A 12,616-nucleotide genomic window follows, 5' to 3' on the forward strand; every position below is an offset into this window, starting at 1 on the left:
AAAAGATCCCTTGCTGCTAATCGAAAAGAGTATCCCATGAAGTGGCGACAGCTGTTTTTCTCTCAATATCTGTGCGGTCCTAAACCATATGTCTGACGCAGTAGGCCTATAACCGTAAATAAAATGTGTTGAGTGCGTCGTTAAATAAACCATTTCCTATTAATCATCGGCTATCGGATGTCAAACGTTTAGTAATTTTGATATACAGTCTTAGAGAGGAATCCGCTACATGTTCCCATCAGATCAGGCGCAGCACATTCAGAACAAGCTTCTGTAGCAGATGCCTGTCGTGTGCGCAAGTTCTTGCGTCCCAAAAAAGAAGTTTCTTTTGTTCAACGACACCACTATAGCATACTGATTATTAATCATCGGCTACTGGATATCAAACATATGGTAATTTTTACACATAAATACCGTTAACGCCTGGGCATAAGCGTACGAGACGGGGGGAGGGGATATTACTAGTAGTTTTAACTCATGTAAAATTCGTAGCGATTCGTTTGCAACCCTATATCGCTGTTTGGCAATAATGCTAATAAATGTTGTTATCCAGATTCGGGCATTTTCGTTTAATTCGGGCAAAATTTGGCCTATAACTGGGATCTCGTACGCCTATGCACACGATCCCCTCAACCAACAACGCCGAGGATGCTGTAATAACCGATATGTTGTTATATATATATATATATATATATATACATATATATATATAACTACATATATTATTAGTACTGGGGGGGGGGGGGTATGTGCGCCCATGTGTCTGGATAAATGTTGGGTTAAATGTTGTATAAACGTCGGCGAATAACTGCTGGTCCACTGCATTATGTAATGAAGGTACACGGGTGTCAATGCGAAGTACGGCGTCATCTGTGCGACTTTGCGATTCTCCGCGAATGACACCGAACCCCTCAGTCTACGCCACTGTAAAACCTGTCATTATTTAAATAGTGGTGAGCTCTTTCTATTGTTGTGTTACAGCTATTGGTGTGTCTATTACCGGTCTCACTGTATAGAAAAGAACCACATTTCTCTCATAGGACGGGTGGGATGAAGTTCTGTGGTAGACTAAAGGCTACAGATCATAGGATCAGTCACCCTCTGTGGACTTAGGTTTTCCCCATCTCAACAACTGCCTTACGAATGGTACATGTTTTGCATCTAGTTCCAAATGTGGAATGTTTATATGCAATAAAGTTAATTTTATCTTATATTATGGTATGTGTTCATAAGCGTACGAGACTGGGGGCGGGGCAACCTTTAAATTAAGTGACATGTACATACAAGTATTAGTACGATAACAGTTAATATATAGATTACAAAGTTAAGTGAAGTATAATAATAATAATGCAAATATAAATGGGACATGTTTTTGTGATAACCTGCACAAGGGTTACCAAACACAATGCTTATTTTGATGTCTGTATGTATGCAGAAAATAGTAAATAAAATAACTCTTGCTGGGGGTTTTTCCCCCCGATTATTTTTTTTATTATTATTAAGAGCGTATATACACGTATATATATTTTGGTACGTACAAAATTATAGGGAAACACTGATATTCTGAAGAAGAAACTATATTTAGTATGTAATTTTAGTCGTTAAAATATTTAATTTTTTTGAAACGTCTTACAAAAAACCACCAAACTCAGGTCAATCTCTTTTAACCATGTTAGCCACCACTGGTACATGCTACCACTATTCCTGTCAGTCTCTTTTAACTGTATGTTAGCCACCACTGGTACATGCTACCACTATTCCTGTCAGTCTCTTTTAACTGTATGTTAGCCACGACTGGTACATGCTACCACTATTCCTGTCAGTCTCTTTTAACTGTACGTTAGCCACCACTGGTACATGCTACCACTATTCCTGTATCTTCGACAGATTTCACCATCAAATACATTTAAATATAAAGAGTGAAAAGCCCCAAGACCGGATCCTCTCTAAAATAGAATTATCTCAAAACCGGACGTTTTCCATGGACCCGTGGTTTACGCATCTTTTAATGCAAAAGTTTCTCTCTCTAACCGCAAACCTCTCTAAACTGAACACCGGACGAATAATTCAGTCTCAATATCTTTAATTAGTGCAAATTGTAAGGCCTACCTCCGAAACCGGACGATCAACCATTATGGCGCGTCTTCACAAACATGTTTATAGTTTGATTCAAGGATCGACCAAAAAACAATGAATTTAATCAACTTACTTCCTATTGTTTGAATTTGATTTTGTTTTAAAAAAACTTATTTAGCAAAATAATGAGGAGGCAAAAGTAATGTTGGCTTTGCAGTGTCAAAAACATGTTAGTAGCTGTATCTATTTCAACAGAACGTCCAGCTAAATGTCACTGTATTGAACTATGTCACTCGATGATAAACTTACAATCACTGAAAGTTTTAAAAGTATACAAGCAAACATTAAAGGTTCTTTATTATATTATTATCTGTTCAATGGATACATCTTCAATAAGGCCAAATATGAATGACACCAGCGGAAACAAACGACATCCCAAAATGGGCCTCACTGACCAAGACTGTTGACACCAGGCTAACTGATATAACCCTAGGCTAAATAATCAAGACCACTTCTTATCTATCAAATTTAATAGTATATATGCCTATAATGGGAAGCAGATAAGATATAACATTATAGTTACATAATTTACAGTCAGGTAATAAATATGAAAACTGGTTAAGGTGTCAACCAAACATTCAAAGTTTTTGGGGAATAAAGAATTACATGCAATACAGAATATTAAATATGAAAATTGCTTTTAACACAAAACATGCTCCAAATACTAATACCACAAAAAGAAGTGTTCCTTAGTTACTTTAGTTCCAGGCCCGGTGCTTATAAACCTTAAAGTCTAGACTTTAATAAAATCCAGACTTTAACGTCATGGCAACGTCATTCAAATAGCATTACGTTAAAGTCTGGACTTTATTAAAGTCTAGACTAAGTTTTATAAGCACGGGCCCAGGGCTACACAAGTACAACATAATACTCTTTACAGAAAAATAAATCTTTATTGCATAATATGCCCAGAAGAGGCCAAATTTCAACAATTACAAATATAGAATGTAAATCAAAGACAAAAGGGAGATGTCTGTATTCTGAAGGTTCATTACTCCATAGATACTAATCCTATTCCCAGATAACACTGAAGCACAAAGGCCATGAAATGAGCCATATTACTGACGAGTATTGTTGAATTATTGGACCTCCAGAATAGCGGAACATCCTAATCAAAAAGTAAATACTGTATGGATCAACATTAAGACTTTTAATTAGACGATCTATTTAATATATATATATATATTTTTTTTTTTTCTTCTTTCGGTATACATTATTTATGTATTACTTTATCCAGCACACCATTCTTCTTCCTGAAATTAATTTTTCTACAAGCCACTACCAATGAATATTATGCCGACAGTTATGCCAAAATGCATAATGATAAAAATGTACCAGCCACTATTAAAGTATGCAGACCAAGCTAAGTAATATATTGAAAACAGCACATAATTTTCATTGATTATTATGAAATACGAATATGTCAAAATGTCCAAATTGTACTTGTGACTGCATGCAACATACATAATATTGTGATAGTATGGCATATTATTCAAGTATAAGACATAATGCCATTACTACAAAAACATAATGTAAAACCCTATATTAAACTCTTTGGAAACAGGAATGTAGTGAACTTTTAGCCAAGCTTTAACACAATATTTGCAATTATTCTTTAGCTGCCAATACCTTTCAGTACAGAATGAATATTAATAGTGAAACATTAACAACAATTGAGTAACATTGCAAGTAAAGGTTAAAAATAGATAATAAAATATACTCCAAAATCATTTCAAAAATATAAACTATACACATACATATATTTAACCTATGCTAGTCATTACATGGGAATAGGAGAGGCAACTGTCCCCCTAGTGCTGGAGCAAATCCTCAATATTAATATTTGGGGGAAAATGTGCTAACCTGAGACATTCTTACCCTGTATTTCCATTATTTTTACCCACAAAATTAGCTGTAATCGATGTAAAAATGTGTAGTGATTTGTTTGCAACCCTTTACAGCTGTTTGGCAGTAACGCTATGAAAAAATTGTCAGAATTTTTTCACATTATTGTTTCTTTGAACAGGCCGCTCCCTTTTCAAAGAATTTAAGAAAATAAGCCCTTATTTGTAAATAAACCCCCTCCCCCTAATCACAGTAAATAACTACTATAATCTGATAACAAGGCATGGACAGTACAGTCGGGGACATAGTAACAGCACAGAAGGTAGCACTGAATCCAGAAGTAGTAGATATGCTCATTTTCTTGAAGGAAAATATGGATTAAATTTTAAAATAATTTATTACTTCTGCTTTAATTTAAAAAGAACCCATAAATATTAAATAATAACTATATTGCAATACTTATTTCAAAACATTTTTTTTTTTTTTTTTTAGTATGGGTTTGCAGTTTTGACCTTATTGTTACAGGGGTTACAAATACGTTAGTTATGGACAGAACGAAATATGATGATACCAGTCTAAAGCATACATAATGTAGTCACAATATAATTATGTTAGTATGTCTCATGACCATTTCAAAATGTCCTACGTATTAATATTGTAATATGTTTAACATATGACTATTTTCTACATAAAAATTAAGCAAAGAAGAAAACATAAATGATCTGCTTCATTGTAAAAATTTACATATTGCACTTATTAAAACTACTAATAAATTAAGTAAGTGTATATTAATTTCCAAAGTTTTATAACAACTTCTGTTTTAATTTCTGTACTTGGATGTGTTAACTTTGTAACCTTCTTTTTGAAGAGTTAACAGATCAAGATGAAGCTCCAAACTTGTATGTTGTTGACTGTTTGTAGGTCTCGCCAGGTCTTAAGATGCTGTTTGGAAAATTATCCTTCAATTAAAAAAGTAATATTTTTACACATTGCAATGCAAAACAACAGAATCATGTTTAAAATCCACTGAACCAAGCCCACCACACTACCAGTATCCCATCCCTCCCCATTCAATAAACAGACATGTATCAACACGATATTTTATTCAAATTGTTCTTCCTCTTTCTTTCTATCTTTGCAGGTACAGACTTGAGTGTCAGCCTGCTGGGGCCTATTTTTGGTCAAGTAATTATTTTTACCTTTATATAAGGTGTTTATCAATGTCATCAAGCTACATTAAATTAATGGGGCTGGACAAATCCCAGGTCTGTCTCCACCTTCCCATCAACTGAAACATTTAGAGTTACACCAGATGAGAATGTATCTATGTAAGTTAGAACAGTTTTGTTGAAAAAACAAAACAAATAAAAAAACAAAAAAAAAACAAGCACACACAAACATCTTACATGATGGACATTATCCGGATATTGCTGAGTTTCCAGACAGAATGCTGAATACCTCCCGTAATGGGCCCCATTCTTGCCAGTGTTGTTAAGATAATACCCTGTGTAGAACATCAGTCCAGGCTCAGTTGTGTAACATTCCATAAAACGACCTGATGCTTCGAATCTGATAACAAATGAATGGTATTACACATATATGTTACAGTTGAAGGTGGTACCTTGGGTAATTAATAACTGAAAACAATTACCTTTTAGTACTGACAGTTTATTCTACATTGTTTATGGTATGTTCTATTTGTTTTCACTTCTCATGAATGAAATAGGTGAAAACAGGTCAAAAGAATAAGATGTTTTACAATAAAAAGGTAATCTGTAAATTCTGCCAGCTGACATTAGAACTAAATCAATTTATAAAAAAAAAAAATGTCACAATACAAAGTAGAGAAAACTTAAGCTTTATATAATAAACATTCAACAGTTAAGAAATAATTTAACTCCCCCAAACAATAATATATTAACAGACCAGAGAAGAGATATAGAGAAGAGATCAATGTAGAGAGAGAGAGAGAGAGAGAGAGAGAGAGAGAGAGAAGAACCAGAGAAAATATATATATACACACAGAGAGAGAGAGAGAGAGAGAGAGACCAGAGAATATATATATACACATACAGAGAGAGAGAGAGAGAGAGAGAGAGAGTAGGAGAGAGAAAACCAGAGAATATATATACCAAAGAGATAGAGATAGAGAGAGAGAGAGAGAGAGAGACCGAGAGAACTATAGAATATATACACACACAGGAGCAGAGAGAGAGAGAGAGGAGAGAGAGAGAGAGAGAGACAGAGAGAGAGAGAGAGGATCAAATATTTGTGTTTTTAGACACCTAGCTGCAAATTTCTTTTCTCCTTTATTGTCCAAAATGTAATAACACACAAATCCAACCCCTCCAGGAATATTCGGTATTCTATCTCCGAGACGAGATGGCTGCCTCATATCCTGCGGCAATCCATCAACCTTCCTGACTTCACCTGTAAACCAGCAAATATATCATGTTTTACATGCTAAAACGTATTGTGAATACTTTCATGAGACACAAATATAATGCTTGGTGTTGATTTTTAATTATTAAATGGATGCACTGCAACAAAATTAATATGCATTAACTGTTAGTCTCATGACTTCACACATTGTTTTTTGAATAATTGCAATACTTACCTTTCTCAATAAATAAAACATGTATAATAGATATTTAAAAGGATTCAGTACCTTTGAAAATATTGTGTTGGTAGGTGGTTATGAATTGGTAAGTAGAAGATCTGTGGTTTATAATACTTTTTATGTTATCCAGGATTGACAGAAGGCACAAGACAAATGCACTTTACTAATAAACACAATGTATTTACTTATTGTAGTGGTTGTTTTGTAACCTTTTGATTAAGTGGTTAATAATTAAAATAATATAAATTGCCAGTGTTACAGATCACTTTTTCTTCTATTTTTAAATTACAAACTCAAATAATAATTTTATCTTTATAAAAACAAACTATAAAATCATTTTACAATTTAATTATACAATCGTATTTGCATATGGATCGAGCTGCACCGTGGGTATGCAAATAAGCGCCTTTGACTGACTAAAAAAAAAAAAAAAAAAAAAAAATGGGATTTTCTTCGGAACTGTTTGGTTCTAAAGTGCATTTTTAATAAATATATCTTTATGATACATGAAAGATCCAAAACATCTTTATATAATTAAATTTCTGTTACATTCATTAAAACGTAACGTCATCCGATTGGTCCAGACGTAGCAACAGGAGTTTGTTAATTTTTCGATGAACGTAAAAATTACGTCGTCAGGGAACGTCATATGTGATGACGTCATTTTATATGGGTAAGTTGTCTTAATGAGTGTTATTGTTTATGGATAAAAAAATAATTCAAAATAAAGTATGATGTTTTAGTGTTATTATTAGCATGTATCATTCAAATTTAATTATAAGTATTGTCTGTTATTTCTTTTACGTTCATCTGGGTATGAACAAAAAAAATCATCCGCAAACTTATGTGAGAATGGCTTTGCCGATTCACACAGTTTGCGGATGATTTTTTTTTTTCATACCCCGATGAACGTAAAAGAAACAACAGACAATCCTTAATTAAATGATTATGTTCTTACCTGTAGGTATGTAACTGTCACTCATTGGCAAATAAGTATCAGCATTCACTGTTGCCATATGGTTATCTAATGATCCATTGTCCTAAAATAAATTTCATGAATTTACAGTTAACTTGAAACAACAAAACACCTACACTATGTCATTAAAGGTCAAATTTACAAACCATGTTTATGTCTTACACGCATGTAACTACATACATGTGTTTACAATGCTTAGACACCTACGTTGAAGAAAATCAGGCTTCGTAAATTTGGCCCGAAGTCTTTTTTTTTGTGCCATAATTTCCTATCTTCCCATGTTCAACAAAATATAAATAACAATTACACAAATTAACTGCTTACTAACAATTTTATATATATACTGCTTAATACATGTAACTATAAGGTCGGTGCCATTAAAATATAATTGTATTTTCAGGCACGTGTGAAGGGGGTAGGTTTTGAGGGTCGAAACCTCTTCCTGCTCAAGCACTTTTTTTTCAATACATTTTGCAACCCCACTACAAACAAAAAAAAATTCCTGTGTAACTCCCTCCCCCGCTAACATTCATGCACACACACACCTGATTTTCAAACCCCTATATCAGACTCACGTGCCCTGCTATATTGAAATACACATGGTTGGTCAGATTGAGTGGTGTCGCTTTTGTTGTTGTTGCTGTGTAGGTAAGGTTGAGTTCATTGTCATCTGTCAGTTCGTACGTGACGGTGGTCGTCAGTTCTCCCGGAAACCCTTCCTCCCCATCAGCACTGACATACTTCAAAACCAGCTTACTGCCTTCCAGGTGTGACTTCCACACCATCTACAAACACACGGATATCTCATGTTTATTACCTTCTATGGATCCCATATTTTACTTGGGAGAAGGTGCATGTTAAAGTTACTGCATAAATTTATGAGTGGTATACATGGTTATACAGTGAAACCTTTCAAAATGGGACCCTCTGTAAACTGGAATTCCCTCAAAAACGGACAATTTTTATGGTCCCTTTTCAAATATTTATACAGAACAGGGGCCTAATTCACAAAGCTCTCTTAGGTTTTGCTAGACAACAAAGCATTCTCTTTGCAAGATCGCAAAGTTGCGAGAGTTTAGTGAATTAGGCTCCTGATCCTCTCTAAACCAGATAACCCTTAATACCAGACTTTTTACTTGGTCCTGTGGGTATCTGTTTAGAGGGTTTTCACTGTATATGCATTTCAACATTTTGATTGACAGCCTATAGTCCTGAGAGTATAGAACGAGGGTCTATCTGCTGTCAATGAAAACATTGAAAGTGTGCAAATAACGATGCACACCACAAGTAATTTTATGCAGTAACTAACTTGTACCATGACTCCAAAGTAATGTTTCATGATGAAATAAAGAAGTATAATTGGCTTGGTAAGAGGTGTGATTTAAAAAGTGTGCAGTTACAAAGATTTATGACACATGTTTATCAATGGGAATTCAACCAAAGTATGGTACAACTTTTAAAAAACACACTTGCCAGGGAATCAATTTAGGATTTTTTTTCTATTGAAATTATATATGATTGTGATAAGGAGAGATCCACTTCCACCACCACAATATGTTAATACTGTGCTTGTTTTAATTTTCTTTAAAAAAAAAAATCCATTTCAGGTTTAACATACAAAATATAAAAGTATCTAATAAACCTTTAACCCTAAACCACAAACCAAGAAATACTAGTATATAAAATAGCAATCTAATTAAAATTAGCTCCACTATTACATGTGGATCTAAAGACAGCCAGTTGGAGCTCATGTCCACCAATCAAAACCTTACTTGCAGAATCCTGCCAGTGATTTCAAAATAATTTGAAAACATTCCGAATTATCCTGAGGGTATACGACATGTTTCGTGTGAATTACAAATGCCTTAAAACATGTTTTATTTTATAAAGTAAATAATTTGTAATGTAAAACTGAAGACTGATTTGGGTTTTTTTTTATATAAATAAATAAATAATTTTTAATGTAAAATTGAAGACTCATAACCCACCCAGTACGTATTGGTATGGTTCGCTGTACTGCGGCCACTAAAATAGACTCGCCCGATATTTTTTGAATTTGTATGCTCCCAAATAATGTTATAAAAGGCGAAGTGTGATTGGTCAATATTTAAATTATTATTTACAGACGAAATGTTACCTGGACATTGGGGACTACGCAGTGTTGTTAGTTTTAAATCACTGGCAGGATTCTGCAAGTAAGGTTTTGATTGGTGGACATGAGCTCCAACTGGCTGTCTTTAGATCCACATGTAATAGTGGAGCTAATTTTAATTAGATTGATAAAATAGCTATTTTGATTTACAATCATTTTTTTTAAATTGATAATAAATTTATTGTGTGTTTGGGAATTTGTAATGTTTAGAAGGATGTGCACCACCCCAAACCTCCCCTATGGATCTGCCAATGTAATAAATTGTATTAGATCTACAGTAAAGTACACTTATAATGAACATGCTTAGAACTATTGCACAGAACGTATATTATTTAAATTGTTAACCTATGCATATTAGCTTGATTGACCTACAAAAGAAAAAAAAAATGAAAAGAAAAAGAGAAACATACAAAACACAAAACTAGGTTATCTAATAAACCTTTTTCACCCCCAAAACACAAACCAAGAAATACTAGTATTTAAAATTAAAAATTAACCTGGCAAACTCACAACCCCCCCCCCCCCCCCCCCCCCCCCCCCCCAAAACTCTACTTCAGTTAAAGCTACAATTTCTACTCCTTTTAAAGAAAAAAATACATTTTAAAACAATGCCTAGTGACTGAACCATCGGCAACTGGAATGAAGTTATAACAAATCAGTGATTTCTAACTTAGGATAGTTTTCTAACATAAAATAATTACAGCAGTACTATTACCTGACCTTATCAAAGCCTTTCTTCCCACCATGTAGAAAATGTCCTGATTCATTCAAGTCCATGCAATTGAGCTGGTATTTAACCCCATCCAATATGAAAGTACCATTAGCAATACGATCAGCAAAACGACCAATGATAGCACCCATGTATATAGGATTTGCTTCATATCCTATAAAAATAGAGCAATATGATCAATGGTATTTTAATTTAAATCTCTTTTAATTTGTTTAAATTTTACCACAACACCAATGGCAAATGGCATGATTGTTCTATTTACAAGTCTGCTGTAGTTCCCCCAAAATTGGACAGTGTAAAAGGCAGTAAAAATACCACAGTTCCCTACCTGGTTTCCACCATGCCCTTTCAATACATCCCATATTGTATACATGTATTTATTAATTTTGAATAATATTTAATGGTAAAAATTTATGATAGAATTGACAGTTTGGCAAAACAATTTATGAATATTTTTATCTCAACATTTGAGACCAATTTTGCCTTGATACTCCTCCAACTTGCCTTAGTCCAATTTTTTGTTATTATTAACCTGCCTAGGACCCCACAAATTAAAATTTGACCCCAAATATTGAATATATTTGTTTAAAAACAATGTTTAAATTTACAAATTACATATTACCTTGAAGACTGTCAAACCCAGGGCAGATGTCAGTCACATTCCCTGCTTTGTCTGGAACCAGAATATCTGTTATTGTTCCACCATAGTCCATAATCTTCACAACCAGGTTGTTCTTATTTGTGAACACATACCTGAAATTAATCTTTTTAGCTAGACCCGTACTCATTAAAAAACAAACATTATCTGTGAATATTTAACATCCTTTTCTGCTAGTTGGTAAGACTACTACAATAAGCTACATGACAACAGCTGGTGTATTCTCTACCTAGACCAAGTTGCAAACCATATGTTATCTTTATAATGTGAAAACAAATTAGAAATACTTAAATATTGAAATATATACCTATAGTATATTATACTGTGTAAATATTAGCTGTAAAAATATGCACAAAAATTTATAACATTTTCTGACTGTATTGTGGGCCTTTGACCTTTATACTGAATAAATTGTATTTCTGTCTGTCTGTCTGACATTAAATAGTCAAAAATTAAAAAAATATGCAGAAATGTTGCTAAACAGTTTCTGTCCTCTGTTTGATATCCACTAGCCAATGACAAATAAATCAATGTGCTCTAGTGGTCTTGTTAAACAAAACAAACAAAATATCAAGAATGAGCCATTAAAGGTACCATTTTCTTCAGTTAATACTTTGATGTAGGGGTTGTACTGATATTGGCATTTATAGGTCATAATTTGGTTAATATATTGCATATAGTTATTTTTAAACACAGACCTTAACATGGTCGCTTATAGGATTTTATTTGGTATAGTACAACTTTATAAGGTTTTTTTGTACATGCAGTTTGGCTATCCCTTACAAGGCCTCTTTGTCTTAATATTGACTTTAGGCATAAACAGTAAGAAACCAATCAGCAAAACTGCATGCAAACATTTATACCTCGTAACATCTTGACCATCTTGCGTTTTACCAAATTTCTCCGAAGTGACACTAGCCATGATAAGAAAAAACGACTGTATACTTAGGCTAGTTTAAGTGAACTATTGACCTTGGACCTGAGCGAAAATAAGCTTATTAACTTCGCCTTTTTTCGTAAAGACAGAGTGTTACGAACTATCCCGATTCTTGTTTCTTAAAGGCAGATGCTGAATGTTATATTTCAGTAAAATAAATACGTACAGCTAGGTGTCCCAATCCAATTTCTGACGTGAAAGCGAGATGTAGTTCAGTGGTGAAGACCTAGGTTGTTACCATTTATTATCAAGTTTTTTGTTGCGAGTAAAAACTTTGGCATGTCACGGACTTTAATATATATACTTCTATATTAAAATCGTGACATGTCAAAGTTTTTACTCGCAACAAAAAACTCAATAATAAATGGTAACAACCTAGGTCTTCACCACTGAACTACATATAGATATATATATACAGATAACGAATTAAACTGAATACTGTTGGGGGAGGTGAATGGATTATTCAAATATTATGTTCTCGTTTAAGATTGCAACTCCTGCAATTAAGGAAATGACCAGAGTAAAAAACACGCAAGGGGGATGGGGGTGAATCGTATATAGT

At 33.6% G+C, this 12,616-nt stretch overlaps 1 protein-coding gene across 1 annotated transcript; it reads right to left on the bottom strand.

Moving 5' to 3' along the window:
- Positions 1 to 3,009: 3,009 nt before the first annotated feature.
- Positions 3,010 to 12,107, bottom strand: LOC121372274 (galactose mutarotase-like). Its single transcript, XM_041498564.1, has 8 exons — positions 11,981 to 12,107; positions 11,082 to 11,212; positions 10,450 to 10,613; positions 8,153 to 8,362; positions 7,560 to 7,641; positions 6,267 to 6,411; positions 5,388 to 5,550; positions 3,010 to 4,940 (listed from the first exon to the last, which is right to left on the bottom strand). Exons 1-8 carry the CDS (start codon positions 12,037 to 12,039, stop codon positions 4,860 to 4,862), a joined length of 1,035 nt encoding a protein of 344 aa, XP_041354498.1. The 5' UTR covers positions 12,040 to 12,107; the 3' UTR covers positions 3,010 to 4,859.
- Positions 12,108 to 12,616: the final 509 nt, after the last annotated feature.

This window comes from Gigantopelta aegis, chromosome 4 (assembly GCF_016097555.1).
Source record: "Gigantopelta aegis isolate Gae_Host chromosome 4, Gae_host_genome, whole genome shotgun sequence".
NCBI classification, from domain to species: domain Eukaryota; kingdom Metazoa; phylum Mollusca; class Gastropoda; order Neomphalida; family Peltospiridae; genus Gigantopelta; species Gigantopelta aegis.

Excerpts from the sequence above, each read along its gene's own strand:
- LOC121372274 (XM_041498564.1), bottom strand. The coding sequence starts at position 12,039 with ATGGCTAGTGTCACTTCGGAGAAATTTGGTAAAACGCAAGATGGTCAA. Across the intron at positions 6,412-7,559 it reads TGACAGTTACATACCTACAG|GTGAAGTCAGGAAGGTTGAT; the intron begins GTAAGAACATAA and ends GCTGGTTTACAG. Across the intron at positions 4,941-5,387 it reads ATCCGGATAATGTCCATCAT|GATAATTTTCCAAACAGCAT; the intron begins GTAAGATGTTTG and ends TTTTAATTGAAG.